The sequence below is a fragment of the Dendrobates tinctorius genome, unplaced genomic scaffold, assembly GCF_039654945.1.
Source record: "Dendrobates tinctorius isolate UK_male_01 unplaced genomic scaffold, ASM3965494v1 ptg000019l, whole genome shotgun sequence".
NCBI lineage: Eukaryota > Metazoa > Chordata > Amphibia > Anura > Dendrobatidae > Dendrobates > Dendrobates tinctorius.
In genome coordinates this window covers 47,913,299-47,939,477 of record NW_027361687.1, presented here as the reverse complement: position 1 = coordinate 47,939,477, position 26,179 = coordinate 47,913,299, and the positions used below count along the sequence as shown (strand labels likewise).

Genomic DNA, 26,179 nt, shown 5'->3' with positions numbered 1-26,179 from the left:
CATTAACAGAAAGAAACACTTGAAATAGATCACTCTGTTTGTATTGACTCTATATAATATATGAGTTTCACTTTTTGGACTGCAGAACTGAAATAAATAAACTTAAACTTTTCGATGATATTCTAATTTTGTGAGAAGCACTTATACATGGTTGTGCAGTCGCCAACAGCATCCGGTTTGGACACAGACTGTTTGGATGACTGAGCTGCGAACCGGAGGATACTGCTTACCTTGTTTTATGAGTTTTCTGGAATAAAGATGTTTTATGCTGAACTTTCTTGGGTCCCTGCATATGTGTCACACTGTGCGAACACCGCTGCACTACATTATATATAAAATATATATATACATTTTTTGCACACATCTTGTTGTTATGTTCCAATATTAGACCCATACACACCAACCAATTACAGCATCCTGTTGCAGGTGTTTGCTTTTAGGTCGCAAGCCTACCTAGATTTTTCTGGCCCTTCTTTCTTTGTAAGGACAGAGTGATTTTTTTTTCTACCTATTACAAATGGATTACATTTAGGGATGAGCGGAACTGAGAATGTTCAGGTCTGTCGGATTCGGTCAAATTGTAGTCCAAAGTTTGGTTTGGGCATCAGAACGTGATCCCAATAGAAGTCAATGAGAACCCAAACTTTGCTGCTGTAAAAAGATCAAAGTCAGGGCTAGGCGTCTGCAAAAGGAAGCAAAATGATGGTAAGAGCAGGACAATTGCCCTGTAAAAATTTGGATGGGAAAATGACTTAAAATAACATGTAATAAAAAATAAATAAATATAAAAATCTTGAATCAGGAAGTGGAGGTTCAAGTGGAGGAAGAGGTCGATGAGGAGGTGATGGTGTAGATGGATGAGGCAGAGAAGGAGGTAGCCAACACAGTTTTTGTGTTTTGCTTGTTTTTTTTTTTGGGGGGGGTACTCTGGAAACAGGCTTTTTTGGGGCACTCTGCATACAGACAGTATAATAATCTGCTGGCCACTAACACCTTTCTACGGTACACGCAGATGACAATTCTGTTCTGCAGAATTTCATAGGTTCAAGTACCGCTGGACAAATGCTGAAGCCAGAACAAGTAAAGGTAGTTTTAGATTGGATTGCAGAGAGTGCCTCCAGGTCCTTTTATTAATTCCACCCGGTCCTCTGCAGTCTGAGCCCAATGTCATGCCGCAGTCACTTCTACCTTTTGATAACTCCGCTGGCTGTGGTTCTGTGGGCCATCCACCTGTCCCATGCCTCAGAAGTGGAAATGATTGAGTGCAATGATGCCAAACCACTTCTTCTGTTTGAGGATGAGTACGTGGAGGGTAGTGCAAACCTTCAGTAGACTACGGCAGCACATCTCAGATGATGATAATGATGACGACACACACAGGTGCCAACTGCTGTGGATTTCTGCTGTGTGCAGGCCGGAAAGGAGGGCAGGGGTGAGAAGTGGGTGGAAGATAATTATCATCATTTATTTTATGAGCACTATTGATTCCATGGTGCTGTACAGGAGGAGGGGCTACATACAATGCAAAAATATAATTTACAACGAACAAACTAATAGTGACAGACAAGTTCAGAAGGCAGAGGACCCTACACTTGTGACCTTACATTCTACAGAATAGTGAGAAAGGAGACAGTATGTTCGAGGGTTCATCGTACTACACTATATCCACCAGAGGCCAGTTGCAACTACTCTTGTCTTGCTGGCTCCATGTTCTTCCAGTAAGGCTCATCGAAGATATTCCAGTCTTCATCTTCATCTTCATCAGCTGGATGAACTTGGCTTTGTTGTCTTCTTTTTCTTTTTTTTTGCTTTGCCACTAGCAAACGTTTGAGAAGACGATTCGTCCTTTTCTCTGTCGTTATCAACAACTTTGGGAATTCCTTGCTCGGGTTCCTCGGACTGGGGGCTTAGCTTTTCCATAGCTCCGCCTTCTTTGACAGGAGCATCCTAATCAAGACTAGAATTAGATGGATTAAGACCATGCAGGCCGGATCCTTCGTCATCCGCGCCAGGCTCTGCGGGTATCACTTCCCATGGCTTCTCAGCCGCGCTTCTTGTCTCACACAGCTGCTCTATCTCTTCCATCCGGTCATGATCTCATGAGCTGATGGCTGGCACACTCTCCACCTCAGGGGACAACACTAGCGGCTCTTCCTTCTTATTGATGAGAACCATAGGAGCGTGCATCTCGGGAACTCTTGTCACCTCTTCTCCTTTACTGGTAGCTTGTGGCTAGCCTGTTGGTGACTTACTCCGATGGACCACTCGGGCAGTTGTCCCATCCTCCTCTTCAGGTCGAATCTCACTGTCAAGACCTCTAGACAAGGTTGTAATTCTGATAAATCCGCCTCCACACCTCGGAACAGCACAGACATTTGACCGTGGACAATTGGCACCCTCTCTATCTCTTCTCGGCGTCCGAGTGGAGCTCTCCTTCTCCCACCGCACCATTCCCTCCAGGGGCGACGTTCCCTCCAATTAGCAGGACCCTCAGAGGGGTGAGAGGATCTTTGCCACCGCTTTTCTCGGATAGGGCAATTTCTGGACAGGTGTCGCACTCTTCTTGCCACCCAGCACTCACGTCTGCGTCTGTCTGGTGTGCGCTTTGGTCTGGATCATCGACCTCGGTGGGAAGCATCTCTCATCTGTGGTTGGTCTTCACTCCAGGATACGGGGTTACGCTCTGGAGCCGCCACTTAAGTCTTCTTCATGCGCCGCACCTCTCTTCTATCTCCCTCCGTCTGCTTCCATGCGTTACCTTGGGGTATGCCGCTGGTCCCCAAGACAGCAGTAAGGGTTTCCCCCAGACTCTTGATCTTTTCCCAGGTTCTTCTTATCTTCAGCCGTGAATCCCGGTTCCTTGTCATCACTTCTTCATTCGGTCTGAGTACTCCGCAGTTGTAGCATGTGGGTGGTCTTCTTTGCCGAGTGGCACTAGTCTTACGTTGGGGGGCGGTCGCTCTGTCTCGCACTGGTGGGCTGGCAGGGGTCCTCTTATATTCAGCCATTTCTTTGCGGATCCGCTTAATCTCCTTCTTCAAGTCTTCCGCCCATTGGGGGGCAGCAACCGTGGTGGCAGCTACCTTCCCCACCAACACTATTACTTCCTGTTCGTGCGTGCATGCCTCACTCCCAACCTCAGAAAAAGTCATGCCTGGCTTAACCCGCATACGCTCTCGCAGGGACTGCTTCATCATCACATCTCCCAAGCCCGTCACCGGCTGGTCTCGTAGAACAACGTCAATAGGCCCTACACCTATGCCATCTTTCCATACATTGGCAGTATGGAGTTCCTGCAGGGCATTCATAAACTGCGTCACGGTCTCCTGTTATGAACGGGTCACCGAGGAGGAAAAGAAACAACAAGCTAAGTCTCAGAAAATCAGAGAGGTTGGTAACTATGCAGATTTCAGATCCCTGATCTTAACCACACAACTAGCAGCAGTCGTGGAGCGTTCCAACGATGGTCCTAGATGCCTCGTCACAACCGGAGAGCTACATAAGCCTAAAGCAGGAAAAGAGGAAAACTAACTGCCCCAGAGCAGACCCCAAAGGAAAGACAGCCCCCCACATGTATTGACGGTGAAGCAAGATGAAAACACAAACAAAGGCAGGAAAATAGGCTGAGCAAACGATGGGGCCCGACTAACTAGAAAGGACAGGAAAGGAAAGCCACTGTCTGCAATCTGCCAAAAAAAAACCCTACCATAATAATGTCCAACACGTTTGATAGCAAAATTAACCCTGAAGTCACTAGACTTCTCCCACTATATCAGCACTCTGAAATTTTCTTAAACAGAGCAAAAAGAGGCCAATCTAATAAGGGACAAAAAGGCAAATTGGCAAATACAGATAAATAGGAGTGGAAGTTCAGCATAGCCCCAGCAGGGGCAAGCTGGCCACACAAGAAACTGAATTGACCAACAAGCGCAAGTGTGAACATTAGCAAAAAACAAACTTAACTTGAGAAGAATGGAAGAGCGCTGAAGTCCAAGACCTGAGAAGCAGACTGAATCACCAGCACCAGGATAGGGCGTTGGCTGTCTTATATCTAGTCTGATACTCCAGAGATCCAATCGTTATCCTCCTCATCAGGTGGCAGATCACTACCACTTAAACCAACCTCACTACCTCCTGTCACCACCAGAGGGAGAACGGAAGGAGAACTCTCAACTGGTGGAGCAGAAAATGAGCTCATAACAGTCTCCCCACTCTCTTTGTACCAAGTGAAACAGTCGCATGCGAGTTCCCCTACATCAGTGGGGTCCCCATGCGTCTCCTCAAGTATATGTAGAACTTTGTCCAGGGTATCTCTCGCCTGGGGGGTCTAAGCATAACAGAGTCCTGTGCCTCCCCCTCTAGTGCCATCACAGCTATTTCTGCCTCCAGGGCCAGCGTCGTGGGATGCATCCGCATCATTTCTCGGATGCGCTCCATCCAACTCCACAACATAACATTGCCCCCAGAGAATTTAGGCAAATTATTTAACATAGTTCCCAGGGAGATGCTAGACATGGGGCCTCCCCCAAATGCTTAATCTTCCCCCTCCACGTCATTGTGCGACATCCTGCCGACTACACCACTTGTAATAGCCTGCAGGTACAGAAGGATGTCGCCACGGTTCAGAGACAGACCAAGAGTTAAAGGGTTTATTTACAGGTGATAGATTCTCCATGCAGGGAGAAGCAGTGGGGGATAAAAGTGACAGAATAAACGGTAAACAGTAGAAAAGCTTGGGAAAGCTATTAAATAGTTATGCAGAGGTGAAACTGTTAAACTGAAATTCTTGTACCTTAGTCCGGCAAAAGCTGGATTGTAGGGTCTCTTTCTCCCACGAGGGCACCGGTAACAGCGGTACTTGCAGTCTCTGCAGTCTCTCCTCTGGATGAAGCTGGAACCTCAGGGGTTAAAGCAGTGAGACGCTGCGAACCTGAGTCTCCCCTGCTCTAAGTCTCTGTACGATACACTGACAGGCTCTCTGCAGTAACGATGCTGCGCATACTGGGAAGTCTCTGCCACACTCAGGGGCCCCGGCTTGTCACTGAGGTCCCCAGAAATGTGCGCTCGGGTCACTGTCTCCACTGTCAGGGGGAGGTCTCCTCTGGTCATGGAGGCTACCTAGTCTACGTACTCACATACAGCACGTCTCGTGCTATGTCTCGTACTTCAGTCCCAGAACTCTGACGGGGAGTTCTCTCTCTCTGTGAGCACAGTGCTGCAGTCTGCTTTCTCTCTGGTGCGCTCTCCCCTGTCTCAGGTGTGCTTTCCTTTCGCACCCTCTGCCTGCACAGCTTCTGGTCCACCCCTCCTTCCTGTCGCAGACAACGCCAAGACAACACGCGCCGCTGTTGTCGGTGCCACCATTGGAGCCCTAAAACTCTGTATACCAGAAGACATCAGTCTGATAAGTGTCATCTCTATTCATTTTGAACTATCGTTCACCCCTACCCATCCTTTCTCCTTCCCAGTTGTGCCGCATTCCTATTATCCCTTTGCAATCCCACATTCCCTGCGTGGAATGCATCTATTGTTTAACAAAAACCTTAACTCTTGATCTGCCTCCTGTCTGTGGCAGCATCCCGCATTCCTGCGATTTCTACATATGATTGTGGAGGAGAGAAGGACGTCTTGGGAGGACCAGAGATTTTAATTGGTGATTAGTTCAGAGATATATGGAAGAGACAGTTTATCAACAGCTTTGAAGGTTCGTAGCTTGGAGTGGATACATTGTGGAATTGCGAGCCAATGAAGGATTTGCAGAGGAATAGTGAAGAGAGGTGAATTAGCCAGGCAGAATAGTTAAGGACAGACTAGAGAGATGCGATAATGAGATTGAGTGAAGCTGGATGATGAGGTCCTAGACCCCACAGACAGGCACACTGTGTTAGGTGTCGGATTCCTGCAGCTGCACAGCAGGAATCCAGAGCCATACATCCCATTCCTTTCCGACCGCTCAGGGACCTGCACAGCAATCTCAGCAATCCAGGCGCCCTGCTCAGACCAGCTCTCTGGGTCTGGATGTTGCTGCGACCTCTGGACCAGCAATGGTAGCACGACCTGCTTTGCAGGAAACCACTCCAGAGGCTAAGTCCTCTCGCCACGCTACTGGGCATGCCCACGAGACGATCTCCCAGTGGAGATCGGGGGTCACGTGCTCAGGTCCTTGTCCTGTTCTGATTGGCCCATCTCAGAGGTCTGGAAGGTCCCGGAAGCACATGGCTATGAAAGGCTCGCATGACCGCTCTCCCATGCGCTAGTATACACTATACTTGCTATGTTTGAATGGTGACGGATGTACGATTCTGGTGACTGACTCATTTGAAACCCCTTCCCTCTGATATTACGCATGTGGATAGGGAACTAGAGAGATAGTCAGCGCCAGTCAGTGGCAAGCTATAGGCCACAGTGCATACCGCACCTCTGCACTAGCGTCCGATGGTGTCACGCATCACGGCACTATCGTAAAGCGGCAGTAGCTACTGCCGCGCTGCAGTTAGCAGCACTTACCGGCATCCGCGGTAGCGACGCCGCATGCACAGTAAGTCAAGACGGACACCGACTTCTGTCTTGGGCCGTGTCCTGTGACCATATAACGTGCGTGCACGCCAGCTGAGACCTGTGAAGCTAACAGGCTCGGCGTTTATGCTTTAGGGCCTCTGTGAGTTTAACAGAGCCCGCTCTGCGCACCCCGGGTAACATTTAACCCGAGCGCAGTATACCGCCATATAGCGAGTCCGCCATTACTCAGCAGCGGTTGTTACACCTACTGCACGGTGGACCCCGGGCGGCGAACGCACTTCCTGTTATTTATATTTATTGCATTCCGCCATCCCTAACACACTGACAGGCGCATCCACTTGTCCACAGCTAATGTGGACAGGCTCACAGTCTTTAAAATTACCAGGTGTGAATCCCAAAGGACTTGTCAGTACCTTTGATGGAATAAAGACATATACCAGTCGCATCCAACCATTGTTATACTGGACTGTAGCTAGTTCTATTTGATAGTTCTATTTGTTATTCCCAATTTTTTGGGGCCTATCCAAATCAAAATATAATCAAAAGAAAAAAAAAAAGGCTGTTTTGCAGAATACCCCCTGTGAGGGGTTGACTTTCTTGGCTGCTTCCTCAGGTAGACACAGGAACTGTTCTGGTAAAGAATCACCTGCTGGTTTATTGTGGCTAGCATAAACCATGGCGGGGTTCAGAAAAATAAACAGAGCCCTGCTGGCATAACGGTAAAACAAAACACAGTCCTTATGAGTACTTTCTCTGCATGGTACAGCTGCAGTTTTCCCACACAGTCTTTAGCTCCTCCGGAAGGTATGTAGGAGTTCCTGCTCTCCCAATACATAACCCCACACTGACTCACATGGCCAGGTATTTAACACCATGTGATGGTCACATGACCTTGACCTCCCATAGGTCCTGGCAGGACTCTGCATGTGGAGATATGGTGGACCTCTGCCCACCCTCTCTATGAAGGTCCATTAAAACCAGCCCAAAACATACGTTGCTATCAACCCTCTCAGCACTTAGTGTGCTGGAGGGAAAGCTAACCCTCTGGTTTTACAGCAATGACCACTGTAGGCGCAGTGACACATATCTCCCTTCACATACTATGCCAGTGACACTGTCACATATTCCCCACCTCTGCCCAAAGCCGGGGGTTTGGGCACCTTCAGACACCAAGCAGGGAATTCGGGAGAGAGCATCTGCATTAACATGTAACTTCCATGGCTTATGCTCTATGTGGAAAAAAAGTCTTGAAAGCTACCTAGTCACCCTAGCGTTCTTAACCTTTTTCTCTCTCAACCGTCTCAAAGGAGCATGGTCTCACAGTAATTTAAAACTACGAGCTAGGTAGTGCTTTAGAGTGTGTTTGGCCCACTTTATAGCCAAGCATTCTTTCTCAACTATGGTGTAGTACTTCTCACAAGCAGAGAGTTTTCGGCTCAGGTACAGGATGGGATGCTCTTCTCCATTTATTTCCTGTGACAGCACAGCTCTCAACTCAACCGCTGAAGCATCGGTCTGGACCACAAATTCTTTGCTAAAGTCTGGTGCAGAAAACATATATCTATTGTACTGTATATTGTAGGAGCAATTGAGTTCTAGGTAAACCGTGAGGGTTGTGATGGTATAAAAATTCTCCATAAATAATATGCTTGGGTCAGCCTGCCAGGTAAGACAACTTGGTAAATACAATAATATGCATTTGTTTGCTACTACCAAGATTTGCAAAAAGCATTTTTTTAATACTGGCCTGGGAGGAGAGGGGAAAAAAAAATTAAAAAACATCAAACTATTTACCAATGTACATGGTCCAAGGGTTTATCAGGTAGGTGCACCAAATAATTAATCCAAGGGGTAAGAATATAAAGGCATTTACGCAAGGAATTTTACCTTGCTCCAACAATATACAGTACAATAGATATACGTTGTTTTCTGTTGTGGAGCATCCCATTCATTTGGAGGCTTACTGCCCTTGTGTTTTTAAGCTTGTTTCATATTTTAATGTTACCTAATAAAAATAATGATATTCTTTCACATTTCAGACCATTTTTCACTTCATTTCACATGGTACCCACCAATGCGAAATACGTTGAACTGGACACTAGGTGTCCAGTGCAAACCCCTAACTTTGTAGTTCGGGTTCGCTCATTTCAAACCATTTCTATCAGATGATACTTATTTATTATTTATTTATTATGCATTGCTCTGACATTTGGAGAGAATTACAGCAAAATTGGAAAAAGATTGGAAGATGAGGCCCACGACTACCGCGAACTGTTATGGCACTCTACACCAGGCTGTTATGGCACTCTGCACCAAGCTGTTAAGGCAATCTACACCAGGCTGTTATATCACTCTGCACCAGGCTGTTATGGCTCTCTACATCAGGCTGTTAGAGCACTCTACACCAGGCTGTTAGAGCACTCTACACCAGGCTGTTAGAGCACTCTACACCAGGCTGTTAGAGCACTCTACACCAGGCTGTTAGAGCACTCTACACCAGGCTGTTAGAGCACTCTACACCAGGCTGTTAGAGCACTCTACACCAGGCTGTTATGGCACTCTACACCAGGCTGCTATGGCACTATGCACCAAGCTGTTAGGGTTACGTAACTTGGTTGCCTTTTTGTTCAAGGAGGGAGTTGGGGAGGATAATTAAAAAAATACTGTTATACTACAAAAGAATAACAAAAATAAGACATGAAATAAAAATACAAAGAAAGTTAAGGTTCAGAACTGTTTTACTAGTAGAATTTAACAACCATAGGCACCACAACAATACAGCTGGATGATGCTGCAAGTTAGATTTTGTGCTTGTACCTGCCTTGCTAAACAATTTTTTAGAGCTATGAATTGTTTGTAAAGGGGGAGGTTAATAAAAAAAAAATCAATAAAAACATATACACATATCATATATGTATATAATACAGAAAAAAAGTTATTCTTGCATAAAACTTACTAATTCAATTTAAGAAAAGTACATGTCACAAAAATTCTGCTGTCAGTGCTACAATTTTTTTTCCATCCAATATAGCATACTGGGTTACTTTCTTTTTGTCGGTAGGATAATAGTGCCTTGGAAAAAAAAGAAAAAGTGGAAAACAGGACACGAGAAACATGCATTCTAAGCCATATGCTGTAATTAGAAACCATGATATTCCTGAAGAGCCCTTGCAGGATGTGCCATTAATGAGGATAGATTGCCATCTGCTGGCCAGATGAAATCTAATAAAACTAAATTGTGCTGGATGATTTTCAGTGGGAGCGACGTTGCCTGCTTAACCTCAGAGAAAGGACTTCCTCAATATAAAATCCCTGTGTGCCAAACCAGGGGCTGATTTGGCACCAGAGAAGAGAGTGGAGCAGGCGCGCTCCAGTGAGGTCATTGAGGCCAGCATAACAGGCCTTAGAGGAAAGTCAATGCCATCAAAGTGTTGCTCATCGCATGAAAAGGTCTGGATCTCACTCAGCAGGGCTCTGCGTTTTGTCTGCACTAGTTAGGACCAGGATCTGTGCCCCATGCCAGGAAAGCTCAAGAGACCAGACTTTGCCTGTCAAGAGCCGAGGCCTAGTCTGCTAGGCTCCAATCCTAAGAGACTTCCATCAGTGTAGAAAGCTGTAATAGGCGAGGCCCGTCTGTAACTGACAAGGGACAACACATGTAAGCGGGGCTTTCATTCCCAGCCAATATCTGTGGTATCGGGGTCTGCTGAGATTGGGGTCTCAGGTTGGGAGGGGGACAGTTGGTTTGTGGAAAACTCAACAGGCTTTTATAGATTACATCAAAGAAACTTGCGACCTAGTGGGAAAACCCAGTGACCCTCACTAGGGCAAGATGTGCAGAAAGAGGATTTACGTGGTGGCTCCGACAAATAGGCATACCACCATTGTGAATGGAACATTAACGTTAGACAATGAAAGACATCCTGTGCTTTTCCAAGTTTATTGTTATTTTTAGTAATGGGTGAACCTGTGGATGTTTGGCTTCAGCCAAACAGTTAAAAAAAAATTCAGTTTGGGTACCATAAGAAATTTCTCACTGTAAACTGTGGTAAACTCACTGAGATCAGCGTTGCATCATGAGAATTTTCTCATGGTGCTAGAGGTGATCTTAATGAGATCACCGCATTAACCAAAACAGGGCAAGTGGGAAGAGTCAGGCAAAGTGCCAAAATTGGCGCATGTAATCAATGTACCTTTTCTGTGGCACCTGCAGGCTGCTATTTTTAGGCTGAAGGTTCCCAATATCCATTGCTCCCAACCAGCCTGAGAATACCAGCCCTCAGCTGTCTGCTTTAGCTTTGGTATTTGTATTTAAATAATTTAAAAAAAATGTGGGACATCTCTATTCTTGATAACCAGCCATGATAAAGCTGACAGCTCAGGGTTGCAGCCTGCAGCTGTCAGTTTTGCCATGCTGGTTATCAAAAAGAGAAGAAGACCTTATGCTTTTTTTTTTTTATTTAATTGTAGCACAGGAGACGGCTGATGAATACTCCCATGGCCAGTGCCTGCTCTTGATGTTCGTGCATGAACAGTAGGTGTTCAGTACGGACACCAAACTTTGCTGTTCAAGTTTGCCCATCTATAGTTATCTTAGTCTGAATGTTAATCTGCCTAGTTACTAACAATAATTGTTCAGCGTTACTTGATGTCACTGTATATAAAAAGAATTATAATCATCCTTGACTGTTTCCGCCTCGTGCATTTGTAGGTTGCATCCAGACCCCTGCATTGCAATGCTACCTCAAAAAGCTATAAAGTAAAGCATCCAGCAAACATATCATAGTATTTATCTAACAGAAACCATTTGTCAGCAGATCTGTTACTTATTAGGACATTTGATTGTGAATTGTACACGAGTTGTACGATCATTTGCTGATCCTGATTGTTGGTTGTTCTAAAAAGAAGGAGGAAGAATCGTCCTTACCATCACTGGGGCTTATACTGCTCATTCCTGAACCTGGGGATAAAGTAACATCTGCAAGATGAAAAGCGTTATTACAGTTAGAAGAAAAAAATGTTCACATATATATAATACTCCTCAAAAAGTGACCAGCCCTGAATCTGCAGCTAATCCATTATGAAATCTACAGGTTATATGCAGAGTGTGGTGCACATTTCCTTGTTGCATGTATTACTGCACATATTTATACAAAATGTACATGGCTAAGCAAAAATGCAAGAAATCCATTATGGGGCAATATCACTTGGAAAGACAAAATATTTCTTCCCATATATTAAATTTAATATCTACGGGACCTCCCAAGTGGGAGAGAAGGAAATAACTTATTTGAGTTCATGCTGCCGATCCTTTTGTTCTGCCTGAGATAAGTCACCTCCAGATGAGGGCTCATGTGTGTGGGAGTTGGGAGAGATAACTGACAGCTATATGTTAAATAGCTGTCGGCTGAGTGATGATTCGGCCAATCATTAAGGGGGTTTTACACATAGCGATATCGCTAGCAATATAGATAAAGCGTCAACGATTTTGTGACGCAGCAGCGATATTGCTAGCGATATCGCTATGTGTGATACTTACCTCCCCGCTGTCTGTCTCTGATCGCGCAGCTCCATTTTTTGTCGGGCGCTTCCTGCTGGGCTTCCTGCTGGCGCCGACGAGCGACGCGTGGACGCGGACGGAGGATGTCAGGATCACCGCGTCTGAAAGGTAAGTAACGACCGCTGTATCGCTGCTGCATCGCTGTGAGATCTGCCTGTTTGGCAGCTCACTAGCGATCATTTAGCGATGCACCAGCGATCCTGACCGGGTCGTATCGTGGTCGGGATCGCTGGTGCATCGCTAAATGTAAAGGGGCCTTTAGACCTGCAGCTATCTTCCATGCAAAGGAGCACTCGATCTGCCAATCACTTTGTGTTCTCTATCAGAAAGTTACTGCAAGACATCCCTGGTGGAGGCGCATCTCAAGAGAATAAAAGCATTGGCAATCTAAATTGGAAATGTGAGATCCTTAGCACCTCGACAATCATCTGTCAGGGGCCCCCATAAACATTAGACTCTCAATTGAACCCCGTGAATATCTGCAGGCTTGGCCAACATTAGTTGAGTTCAGATGAGCACATACAGTGGGGAAAACAAGTATTTGATCCCTTGCTGATTTGTAAGGTTGCTCACTGACAAAGACATGAACAGTCTATAATTTTAAGGGTTGGTTAATTTTAACATTGAGAGATAACATATCAAAAATAAAATCCAGAAAATCACAATGTAGAAATTATATACATTTATTTGCATTTTGCAGTAAGAAATAAGTATTTGATCCCTCTGGCAAACAAGACTTAATACTTGGTGGCAAAACCCTTGTTGGCAAGAACAGCAGTCAGAAGTTTTTTTGTTGTTGATGATGAGGTTTGCGCATATGTCAGGAGGAATTTTGGTCCACTACTCTTTGCAGTTCATTTCTATATCATTAAGATTATGAGGCAGTCGCTTAGCAACTTGGAGCTTCTACTCCCTCCATTTGTTTTCTATGGTATTAAGGTTTGAAGACTGGCTAGGCCACTCCATGACCTTAATGTGATTCTTTTTGAGCCACTCCTTTGTTGACTGTATGTTTTGGGTCATTGTCTTGCTGGAAGACCCAGCCACGACCCATTTTTAATTTCCTGGTGGAGAGAAGGAGGTTGTCACTCAGGATTTTACAGTACATGGCTCCATCCATTCTCACATTGATGTGGGAAGTAGTCCTGTGCCATTAGCAGAGAAACACCCCCAAAACAATGTTTCCACCTCCATGCTTGACAGTGGGGATGTTGTTCTTTGGGTCATAGGCAGCATTTCTCTTCCTCCAAACACGGCGAGTTGAATTAATTGCAAAGAGCTCAATTTTTTTCTCATCTGACCACAGCACCATCTTCCAATCACTCAGAATTATCCTGGTGTTCATTGGCAAACTTCAGATGGGCCTGCACATGTGCCTTCTTGAGCAGGGGGACTTTGTGGACACTGCAGGATTTTAACCCCTTAGTTACAGAGCCAATTTGCAGCTTAATGACCAGGCCAATTTTTACAATACTGACCACTGTCATTTTATGAGGTTATAACTCTGGAACGCTTTAACGGATTCCGCTGATTCTGAGATTTTTTTTTCCCGTAACATATTGTACTTCATATTAGTGGTAAAATTTATTTGATTTGACTTGCGTTTATTTATGAAAAAAAATGGAAATATGGTGAAAATTTTTAAAATTTCACAATTTTCAAACTTTTAATTTGTATCCCCTTAAATTGGAGGGATATGCCACACAAAATAGTTAATAAATAACATTTCCCACATGACTACTTTACATCAGCACAATTTTGGAAACAGTTTTTTTTGTTAGGAAGTTATAAGGCTTAAAAGTTGACCAACGATTTCTCATTTTTACAACAAAATTTACAAAACCATTTTTTTAGGGACCTACTCACATTGGAAGTCACTTTGAGGGGGTGTACATGACAGAAAAAATCTGAGAGTAATACCATTCTAAAAACTGCACCCCTCAAGGTGCTCAAAACCACACTCAAGAAGTTAATTAACCCTTTACGTGCTTCTCAGGAACTGAAGCAATGTGGAAGGAAAAAAATGAACATTTAACTTTTTTCACAAACATTTTAATTCAGAATCAGTTTTTTTTTATTTTCACAAATGTAAAAAGGGAAAATGAACCACAAAATTTGTTGTGCAATTTCTCCTGAATACGCTGATTCCCCATATGTGGTGGTAAACCACTCTTTGGACGCACAGCAGAGCTCAGATGGGAAGGAGTATCGTTCGACTTTTTCAATGCAGAATTGGATGGGAATAAGATCGGACGCCATGTTGCGTTTGGAGACCCCTTGATGTGCCTAAACAGTGGAAAACAGTGGAAACCCCCACAAGTGACACCATTTTGGAAACTAGACAACCCAAGGAACTTATCTAGATGTGTGGTGAGCACTTTGAACCCCCAATTGTTTCACAGAAGTTTATAACGTAGAGCCGTGAAAATAAAAAATCATATTTTTTCCACAAAAATGATCTTTCAGCCCCCATTGTTTTATTTTTCCAAGGGTATCCAGAGAAATAGTAACCCAAAAGTTGTTGTGCAATTTGTCCTGATACCCCATGTGTTGGGGGAACCACTGTTTGGGCGCATGGCAGAGCTCGGAAGGGAAGGAGCGCCGTTTTGGAAGGCAGACTTTGATAGAATGGTCTGTGGGCATCATGTTGCATATGCAGAGCCCCTGATGTGCCTAAACAGTAGAAAGTCCCCACAAGTGACCCCATTTTGGAAACTAGACTCCCCAAGGAACTTATATAGATGTGTTTCACTAAAGTTCACACCGCAGAGCCGTGAAAATAAAAAATATTTTTTTTCCAATAAAAGTGATTTTTTTTAGCCCCAAATTTCTTATTTTCACAAGGGTAACAGGAGAAATTGGACCACAAAAGTTGTTGTCCAGTTTGTCCTGAGTACGCCGATACCCCATATGTGGGAGAAAACTACTGTTTGGGCACACGTCGGGCTCGGAAGGGAAGTAGTGACATTTTGGAATGCAGACTTTGATGGAATGGTCTGCGGGCATCAAGTTGTGTTTGCAGAGCCCCTGATGTGCCTAAACAATAGAAACCCCCACAAGTGATCCCGAAAGAAGAAGCCAGCGGCCCGGGGGACTTTAGGGGGGCTTGCAGGGACAAGAGAGGTCCTGGGGGGTGATCAGGGGACTGGGGGACCCTATTTCTCTCTCCTCTGATGTGCGATAACATCAGTGGATAGAGAAATTAAAAGCAAAATCGGACTTTTTTTTGCGGACGCCATTATACCATTAATAAGAGCGATCGCAACACCAGGGTTGGTAAAAACGGACCCAAATCATGTTCTCTGGGGTCTCGGCTACTCCCGGCAGTCGAGACTCCAGAGAAATTCCAACGATGGGGGGGCGCTATAACCTTAAACCTCAGCACCTTTAAAAAGCAGTGCTGTGGTTTAAGTACCTTTAATTGCCACCATGAAGAGGTGTATCGGCGGTCGTTAAGGGGTTAAACCTTTACGGCGTAATGTGTTACCAATGGTTTTCTTGGTGACTGTGGTCCCAGCTGCCTTGAGATCAATAACAAGTTCCTCTCATGTAGTTTTAGGCTGATCTCTCACCTTCATCATGATCAAAATCCAGGTGAGATTTTGCATGGTGCCCCAGATAGATGTCGATTGACAGTCATCTTGTATTTCTTCCATTTTCTTACTATTACACCAATAGTTGTCTCCTTCTCACCCACTTCTTACTTATGGTTTTGTAGCCCATTCCAGCTTTGTGCAGGTCTATGATCTTGTCTCTGACATCCTTAGAAAGCTCTTTTTATAAAGGTGATTATGTAAGACAGCTGTCTTTAATGCAGATAACGAGTTGACTAGGAGCGTCTAACTGGCCTGTAGGAGCCAGAACTCTAAGGGTGTGTGCATACGCTGCGGATTCCACTGCGGATTCGCAGCGGTTTTGGTCCTGCCGATCCGCAGCGGTGGACAGTACCATTATAACCTATGGAAACAGAAATCCGCTGTGCACACTGTGCGGAATTTTCCGCGTGGATTTACTGCGGTTTCAAAACCGCAGCATGTTAATTCTTTGTGCGGATTCCGCTGCGGTTTGGCACCTGCTCCATGGCAGGTGCCAAACCGCAGGGGAAACCCGCAGGCTAAACCACAGAAAATCTGCAGATAAACCGCAGGTCTTTTGACCTACGGATTTACCTGCGGTTTTTGACAAACCCGTGCGGAAAAATCTGCAGGACAATCCGCAGCATGTGCACACAGCCTTAATGGTTTCTAGGGCATCAAATACTTACTTCTTACTGCAAAATGCAAATACATTTATAAAATTTATATAATGTGATTTTCTGGATTTTATATTTCATATTCTACCTCTCAATGTTAAATTTAACCAACCCTTAAAATTATAGACTGTTCATGTCTTTGTCAGTGGGCAAACTTACAAAATCAGCAAGGGATCAAATACTTATTTCCCCCACGCTAAGTGATTAGACCAGTCACATCCATAAATTGCAGACATGACCCTCTCTGCCTGCTTTTTACATGCACTAGCTTGGTCTGTAAACCAGGCCAGTGCATATTGCAATTATTATTTTTTTTAATTTCAATGTAGACCTGATCTTTGGGTGGGCAAAAGAGAGAAGCAGTCACACACAAGTGACAATGTCCACTTTACAAAGTAAAATGGCCGAGTTTTCCTATTTGAAGCCACTTCAGGAAAATGCTAGCAGTTGTTTTCCTGAAATGGTTTCACCATAATTCTGGCAGCTTTCCGTGTAGTTTGTTAAGCTGCCGGAAGATCGATCAAGTGGATTCTTTCAACCGTTGCTTTAGTGTTTCCGAACCTTGAAGTGGTTAAAAGAAGTTACACAAGCACATGTGTACACATATGTTGACCTTACAGTGCTCTGAATTATGTTTATTTTATGGGACGCCTTTTCAGGGGGATTCCAAATCTGCTTGACAAAGACTCCATGTGCCCATAACCTTATATAATGTTTTTGCAGCATTTTTCTCTTTTTCGCTTGCAAAAAAACAAAACAAAAAACAATTACATAATTATTACAAATATTTCCGTGCCATACCTTTACTCTTATTTTGCATTTTTTTTCCCAGTTGTTTATGTTTTTTTCATAGTACTATAGAAAATCATGTGGGGAAACATCTATAGTATGTAGCAAAAATAAATGCAACAAAGGTTAAGAAATACTGGCACCAAATTGATAAACTGCAGTGAGTTACATATTTCCATATAGTCATAGCCAACACCTGAAGAAAAGGAGTAAAAAAAAAAGGCAAAGAACAACTCGGGAAAAAAACACACCTTAAAAAAAGTGCAAAGAAAAATTATTGTCAAAGTTAAGAGCCGTAGGAATCATAGGAAATGACTGATATACTGGAAAATATAGTAAAAAGTGGGCTTTGTAATAAGATTATAATGATACAAAAACTCACCAGTTTCCCAGCACTCGGTCGTCTTCTGTCTCAGGAGGCAAAGTCCAGACGCAGGTACAAAAGATCTATAAGGAAAAGAGACTCACATAAAACCCTCAACCTTTACTCTCATAATAAAAAGGATTTATCCAAGAGTGCGGGGCGGTGACAGATAGAAATGTGCTCATTTAACTGAAAACACCGTCAGTTTTCCTTAAAGGGAGTCTGTCACCACTTTTTTGGTCTACCAGGTAAAAAATACCATACAATTTAGTGTCACCTATGCATTACACAAGTACTTTTGATACCCCTTGACTCACCACGTATGATCCATAAATACCTTTTTTATTCCTCTCACGCTGTATGTTAATATGGTCGGTCCGGTCCGATGGGCATGGCTTATTTTCCGGCTTTCCACCCCCCTCCTCTCTTGCTCTACGCATTCTTTTCAGTGAATGTCTGCGATAGTGTAGAGTTTTATTGCACATGCGCATTCAAATGGCCTCTCGCGCAAGCGCAGTATGCTTTGCCCAACTGTGGGCAAAGCATAAAATCATTACTGCGCATGCGCCGGCATACGCCATGGCTTTCTTCCAGGCCATAGAACTTAATCGCGTATGCTGGCGCATACACGATAATGTTTTTCGGCTTTGTCCACAGTTGTGCAAAGCATACTGCACATGCGTGAGATGCCATCTGAATGCGCACACACAAAAAAATCTACACAATCGCAGAAATTCAACGAAAGGAATGCGTAGAGCAAGTGAGGATGGGGGGAAGAGTCGGAAAAGAAGCCACACCAATCGGACCGGACCGACCATATTAACATACAGCGTGGGAGGAATAAAAAAGATATTTATGGATCATACGTGGGGAGTCAAGGGGTATCAAAAGTACTTGTGTAATGCAAAGGTGACACTAAATTGAATGATATTTTTACCTGGTAGCCCAAAAAAGTGGTGACAGACTCCCTTTAAAATAAGCCCAGTTAACAAATGCTTCATTGTTATTATTGTTACTTACTGCTACACATACCACAATGTTGTACAGAGTACAAAATTAGCGAAGGGTGAGATTTCCACATACATTCTTGATAACTTGTCACAGAAGGTTAACGATACATAAACTTGTGAATGATACTAATCTCTCAGCCCTTGTTATCTGAGTCAAGGTAAATTTCTCTCCATCTCTACTTAAAGGGAATCTGTCACTAGGTTTTTGACACTTAATCTGAGAGCAGTATGATGTAGAGGCAGATACCCCGAATCTAGGGATGTATCACTTACTGAGCTGCTTACTGTATTTTTTTTTTATTTTTTTTTTTACAAATTACAGTTTTATCAGCAGGAGATTATCACTAAAGGACTAGTAAACCTGATACCGTATTTTCCAACCCTATCCCCAAAACTAATTGGAAGCTTTCCAGGGCTGGCATTAAGGGCATGCAAACTAGGCATTTGCCTAATGCCCCCACTCCTCCAGGGGCCCCCAGCTCATGCAGCCCGTGAATCAGGGGGGCCTGGCGCCAGCGCCGGCTCTGCATCCCTCTGTAATGTGCATTCAAGTGTATCAGCATCATAGATACCGATATAGCTGAAATCAATGATGTAAGAGAGATCATCAGGTGATGCTCCCTCTCTCATCATTCCCCCTGTACGTCTGACACAGCAGACATGATGACGTCACTTCATCACGTGCAATGCTTTGCCGAGCAGTGGAGCTGCTGAGAAGACACGCTACAGACACCGGAGCAGCAGAATGAGGAGAACTAAGTATTGTATTTATTTGAGTACATAGTGGCCATAATACTGGAGGAATATCATAGAATCATAGAATGATAGAGTAGGAAGGGACCTCCAGGGTCATTGTGTCCAACCCCCTACTCAATGCAGGATTCACTAAACCATCTCAGACAGATGTCTGTCCAGCCTCTGTTTGAAGATTTTCATTGTATGAATGGAAACATAGAATATGGGGTAATCATTATACTATTTGAGGCTAAATTCAACTCTATAGGGCTGCATTATACTCTATGGGGGATTGCATTATACAATATGGGGCTACATTATACCATATTGGGGCTGCATTTATACTCTATATACTTGATGGTGGCCACATTATACTTGATGGGGGCAGCATTATACTCTATGGGGGCTGCATTATACTCTATGTAATCTATGTGTAATGCCTGGATTCGGCGAGCTTCCTAGAGTGGACCCTCTGGGTCAGGGTACCACACCCACATTGGACGAGCTAACCAGATGGATCCAACCCCTATACAGGGATCGTTAGGGGCAGGTCCAGGGGGCAAGAGTACTGCGACAGCCGGTACCAAGAGGGCGGCTCGTAGGGAAGTAAAAGGTCAAAAAAGGAGCAAAAATTATACAGAAACGGGAGTACCAAGGAGATGGGATGAAGGTATCACCAAGAAACACAGACAGACAGGGATAGGATTGAGATGGAGGCCTAGGAAACTGTGGAGACAGGGGACCACCAGGGATGGATGGGAAGGACAGTACCAGTAGGGATAACCAGGAGGGATTGTGTAAGAGCAAAGGGCAAAAAGGGATCGAAACTCTGTAGGGCGAGTAGCCACAAGACAGACAAAGACACTGGGAACCAGTTGTCTAGGGCCTAAGTACTGGCACAAAATGTAACACAATAATCAGGCACCTCCACTAAGGGAGCGCGGCATGATATACCTGTTAGTGAAGCTCCATTGGTCAGGGGGTGCTTCCGGGTCATGGCACTGCAGAGCTTAAAGAAGCAGGCGGCACGTGCCCGTGTCCTAGTGCGCATGCATGAGATCTGAACCGCAGACCACGATGCCGACAGTGCAGGAGACGTCCGCAGCGAACCCCGTCCAGCAGCACACTAGGATGCAGGAGCGAGGAAGTGAGTATTGGTGACCTGGGTACGCATGGCCCTAACACTATGGGGCTGCAGTATACTCTTTTGGGACTGCCTTATGCCCTGTAGGGTTGCATTACACCATATGGGGGCTGCATTATACTCTATGGAGCTGCATTATACTATGTGGGGCTGTATTATACTATATTGTGGCTGCATAATAATATATGGGGCTGCATTATATGCTATAGGGGATGCATTATACTCTGTGGGCTGCATTATACTATATGGGGCTGCATTATACTCTATGAGGCTGCATTATAATCTATGGGGGGCTGCAATATACTCTTAGGGGCCTGCATTATACTCCATGGGGCTGCATTATACTTTGTGGGGCTGTATTATGTCACATTGGGGCTGCAATATATTATATAGGGCTGCATTATATCATATGTAGGCTGCATTATACGTTATAGAGGCTGCATTATAATCTAATGGGACTGCAATATACTCTATGGGGTCTGCATTATACTATCTGAGGCTGCATTATACTCTATGGGGGCTACATTATACTCTATGGGTGCTGCCTTATACTATATGAGGCTGCATTATACTCTCTCGGTATGCATTATGCTCTATGTGTGCTGCATTGTTCTCTACTGGGGCTAAATTATTCTCTATGGGGGCTGCATTATACTCTATGGGGGCTTCATTGTACTCAGTGTACTCTATGGTTCTGCATTATACTTTTTGGGACTGCATTATACTTTATGGTGTCTTCATTGTACTGAGTGTACGCTATGGTGCTGCATTATACTTTACAGGACTGCATTATACTCTATATGGTAACACACAGATCTACCTTACTGGTCCAGCTTTCACCTCCTTACTAGAGATGAGCGAAACTTGTTCAGAAAATATTTGCCAAATTAAAATTCGGCACGAACAAAGCACATTCGAATTTGTGTTCGGTTTCACAAGCAATTTTACTCAAAGTCTGCAAAATGTGGTCACAGTTTGGTAAATCATTGTGTTTCCACTAATGCTTTTTGATATTAATTTGGCTAGGATAGTGGTGCTGTAGGATGAGCGGCAGGGGGACGGGGTGACGTATTTTGATGAAGGGAGGGGGTGTGGAGAGGTTAGAAGAGCATGTGGAGAGGTTAGAGGAATGGCGCTCTTTTTTTTTTCCCTTAACTTAATGCGTGTAGATTCCGGTAGCCAATCAAGGTGCAGAAACCATCCACAACGTCATGACACAAGGTCTTCTGTGATTAGCTGCCGAAGTCACATCTCCCTGGCCATATAAAAAAGTGGACATCTTGTTTTGCTGGCGCCATTTGCTCAGTGTCACAGTACAGAGAAGCCGCTCCTGATAGTGAACTTGTCAGTTAGCTGGATAAAATCCTGTCCTGTGTGAAATTAATCTTCCAGCATCCAACTAGATGCTGTGGAAAAACTGTGTGACAGTCTCCGGAGGCCCCATTTGCTACTCCAAATTGTTTGTGACAAAACAGTGTTTCGGTGAAAAATCAGAAAGCCAGATTTCCACTTAAAAATAGTTAGGCCTAATATTGGAGTGCAGCGAGGAGGTCCAATTAACTAATCCAAGTTGTTTGTGATAAAACTGTGTTTCAGTGGCAAATCAAAAGGCCAGATTTCTGCTTAGAAATTGTTAGGCCTAATAATGGAGTGGAGTCACAAGGCCTAATTAGCTACTCCAAATCTTTTGTGATAAAACTGTGTTTCAATAACAAATCAGAAGGCCAGAACGCCACTTAAAAATTGTTAGGTTTAAGAGTGTTGTTCAGGCACACTATCTAAGAAAATTAGCAGTGATTGTTCATTTAGTGATAGGTGACTGATAGCTGTGGGCCTAAGGTTGTGGAACAGCAGGTTACAAGAGGAGAAGGCTACATAGAACACGAGTGAGAAAAAGCAAGGTCTTGGCGGAAGGGGGAAAAGGATTGGTGTTTGACGTGTAACTGGATTAGGTGTAAATGTTAATGAAAGCTCAACTTGACTCTCTTTCTTTAACAGCCGCACTTTGGTACACCTTGTAGATGAGGCTCATAAAGAGCATGTGCTCCAGTGGGTGGCAAGTGCTGCATCATATAGCCTCTCCTCCTCTTCCTCCACCATAACATAAAAAATAGTACAATCCTCAGAGATGGCACCCCAATCACCCTTTCCCCCCCACGTCAAAAATTTCCAAATGCCCAAGTGACTGTGGGGAACCACAGATAGACCATTCTGCAGAGATGTTCACACATTGTATTACATGGGCATCAGAGTTATGCTCCAAAAAATCATTGAATCCAGAGCAGGAAAGCATCTGCATGAATTCCCATAATTTATTCATGTTTTATCTGTGGCCGGATAAAGTAGGGTCCAAGCAGAATCCAGACTCTCGACACCAGGCGTTAACCACCACTGGTGGAGGTGATCCTCATTAGACTCAGATACCAGAGGAGCATGTGGACTGTACTGTGGTGTCAGGATAGGAAGACGAGGAGGGTGATTTTCAGGATGAAGAGTGTGAGAACAGAGAGAATGGCCAAGAGGTTGTAGATTTCACTTGGTGTGAACCAAGAGGTAAGTGGGACGCCCTCACACCCAAGACTGTGGGGTACTCGGTACCGGGCCCGATGAACTTTATCGGGAGATGTCACGGTAGCTGGGACCCGGCCCGTGGCCCTGGGCGCCCATTGTAAAAGGAGAATGTTTCAGTGTGCCTTATGGTGGTGAAAGTTTATAAGTGATTCGTGACGCCACCTGTGGTGTTCGGCAATAGAGATGTAGAATCATAGAATCATAGAATTGTAAAGTTGGAAGGGACCTCCTGGGCCATCTGGTCCAACTCCCTGCTCAAAGCAGGATTCGCTAAATCATCCCAGTCAGATGTCTGTCCAGCCTCTGTTTGAAGACTTCCATTGAAGGAGAACTCACCACTTCTTGTGGCAGCTTGTTCCACTCATTGATCACTCTAACTGTCAAAAAGTTTTTTCTAATATCTAATCTGTGTCTCCTCCCAATCAGTTTCATCCCATTGCTTCTAGTCTTTCCTTGTGCAAATGAGAATAAAGTTGATCCTTCTACAATGTGACAGCCCTTTAGATATTTGTAGACAGCTATTAAGTCTCCTCTCAGTCTTCTCTTTTGCAAACTAAACATTCCAAAATCCTGCAACCTTTCCTCATAAGACAGGGCTTGCAGATCGGTCACCATTCTGGTCGCTCTTTTCTGAACTTGCTCCAGTTTGTTGATGTCTTTTTTAAAATGTGGTGCCCAAAACTGGACACAATATTCCAGATGAGGTCTGACCAAAGAGGAGTAGAGGGAAATAATGACTTCACGTGATCTAGACTGTATGCTTCTGCTAATACATCCTAGAATTGCATTTGCCTTTTTTGCTGCTGCATCACACTGTTGACTCATATTCAGTCTGTGATCTATTAGTATACCCAAGTCTTTTTCACATGTGCTGTTGCTTAGCCCTATTCCTCCCATTCTGTATATGCTTTTTTCATTTTTATTGCCCAGATGTAGTACTTTGCATTTTTCCCTGTTAAAAACCATTCTGTTAGTTGCTGCCCACTTCTGCAGTTTATTTATATCTTTTTGAATCCTCTCTCTCTCTTCTCTAGTATTAGCTATCCCTCCTAGCTTTGTGTCATTAGCAAATTTAATCAGTTTACCCTCAATTCCTTCATCTAAATCGTTGATAAAACTGTTGAACAATACAGGGCCCAGGACAGAGCCCTCCGGGTCCAGAGCTCAGCCAACTTCCTGGCAAGATGAACTTAGAACTCCTCTTACCCTGGTCCTTGTTCTCTTATTCTCCTTACGTTCCGTACTAATCCTTCTTCCCAATGCAGAATCAAGCTTCCTTTCTCTGTCTCTTTCCTGTGCCAGCAGACCCAGATCACAGTGGCCTGCTGCAGCACTTCCTTCCTCCATCCCTCTCCCGGGGATCTTCTCTGTCTCACACTCTGTCCTTCTACATCCTCATTCACTGACTGAGTGGAAGACTGACTGACTAACTCAACTCTTCTCGCTCTTTTTGGTGCAAACTAAACTCCACCCACCTCCCAGCACATTTCGTGTTCCAAGCAGGGAGCCACCAATGGGTGCTTTGCTATACTCCAGGCAGGGAGCCGCCGAAGGTGCTTTGCTACACTACTTTGTGGTGTGGGGTGCAGGTGTTGGAGTGTGGCCAGGTGTCTCCACCTTACCTTGATGGTGGGGCACCACACCTCAGGAGGAGGTGCAGTACCTCTGTGGCGACTGAGCCTCAGGGGCGCCACATACGCAGCTGAGAAGCTCAGAAGAGGAGTTGGAGGAGGAAGATTAGAAGGTTACATTGCAGCTTCCCACAGAGACATGAAGTGATGCAACCACAACAAGCACTGCATCCTCAGCCCCAACTCTGGCTGTGGTCAGCACCGGTTACAAGTGTGCAGTTCACAGGCGCGGCAAGGGTTGCCTAGCCTGAGCATTTTTTGAGACCACAATTGATAAACCAACACGTTATCTTCAAATTTGCAAACAAACCTCAATAGAGGCAAAAATTGCAATAATTTGACAACTACATGCATGAATCGGCACATGCACGATCAATATATCTTGGTCTGGGAATCTCACTGCGCTAAAATGTGGACTAGAGGGCCTCACCAAACACCATCCATCCCACAACCCTATCTACTTCTTCTTCCCCCTCTGGCACTTTGCCAAGTATTCTCACCAGTAGCGTAGCTACCAGGTGGGCAGGGTGAGCGGTGGCCCCCGGCCCCTCGCTCTGAAGGGGCCCACCCACTGAAATTGTATCTGCGGCAGAGCAAGGAGAATCGATCATCTCCCTCCCTGTTCTGCTTTGTTCTCTCTTCTGTGTGCACAGGACCTGTGATGAAGTCACAGGAGGGGAGGAGTCAGGGGTCACATGATCAGGGGCCTCAGTGTGCTGGTTGTCATAGTGCTGGATGAGGGGACGTTTATGTGTGGGGTCAGGATAGGTTTACAGGGTGCATGTAGCAGAGCTGTGTGTGTACAAGGTGTACGGAGCGGAGCCGTGTGTGTACGAGGTGTACGGAGCGGAGCCATGTGTGTACTAGGTGTACGGAGCAGAGCCGTGTGTGTACGAGCGAGGTGTACGGAGCGGAGTCATGTGTGTACGAGCGAGGTGTACGGAGCGGAGCCGTGTGTGTGTGAAGTGTACAGAGCGGAGCCGTGAGTGTACAAAGTGTATGGAGTGGAGCCATGTGTGTACAAGGTGTACGGAGCAAAGCCATGTGTGTACGAGGTGTACGGAGCTGAGCCGTGTGTGTAGGAGGTGTACGGAGCGGAGCTGTGTGTGTACCGAGCGGAGGCGTGTGTGTACGAGGTGTACGGAGCGGAGCCGTGTGTGTACGAGCGAGGTGTACAGAGCGGAGATGTGTGTGTACGAGGGAGGTGTACAGAGCAGAACCATGTGTGTACGAGCAGAGTCGTGAGTGTACGAGCGAGGTGTACAGAGCAGAGCCGTGTGTGTACGAAGTGTATAGACCGTAGCCGTGTGTGTACGAGGTGTATGGAGCAAAGCCGTGTGTGTACGAGGTGTGCGGAGCGGAGCCGTGTGTGTACGAGATGTACGGAGCGGAGCCGTGTGTGTATGGTGTACAGAATGAAGCACTGTGTGTATAAAGTGTACGGAGCTGAGCAGTGTGTGTGTACAGAATGGAGCCACATGTGTATGGAGCGGAGCCGTGTGTGTACGAGGTGTACGGAGCGGAGCCATGTGTATGGGGTGTACGGAGCAGAGCCGCGTGTGTACGGGACATACGAAACGGAGCCCTGTGTGTACAAAGTGTAC

At 45.0% G+C, this 26,179-nt stretch overlaps 1 protein-coding gene across 1 annotated transcript in view; it reads right to left on the bottom strand.

Annotated features, from left to right (window-relative positions):
- Positions 1 to 17,572, bottom strand: part of LOC141082912 (uncharacterized) — a 784,035-nt gene extending 766,463 nt beyond the window's left edge. The window contains exons 1-2 of the mRNA XM_073566962.1: positions 17,503 to 17,572; positions 11,447 to 11,497 (exon numbers count right to left, since the gene is read on the bottom strand). Of these exons, the coding sequence (XP_073423063.1) occupies positions 11,447 to 11,471 (25 nt within the window). The 5' untranslated portion in view covers positions 11,472 to 11,497; positions 17,503 to 17,572. The remainder of the gene's footprint in view (positions 1 to 11,446; positions 11,498 to 17,502) is intronic.
- Between the last annotated feature and the right edge of the window lie 8,607 nt (positions 17,573 to 26,179).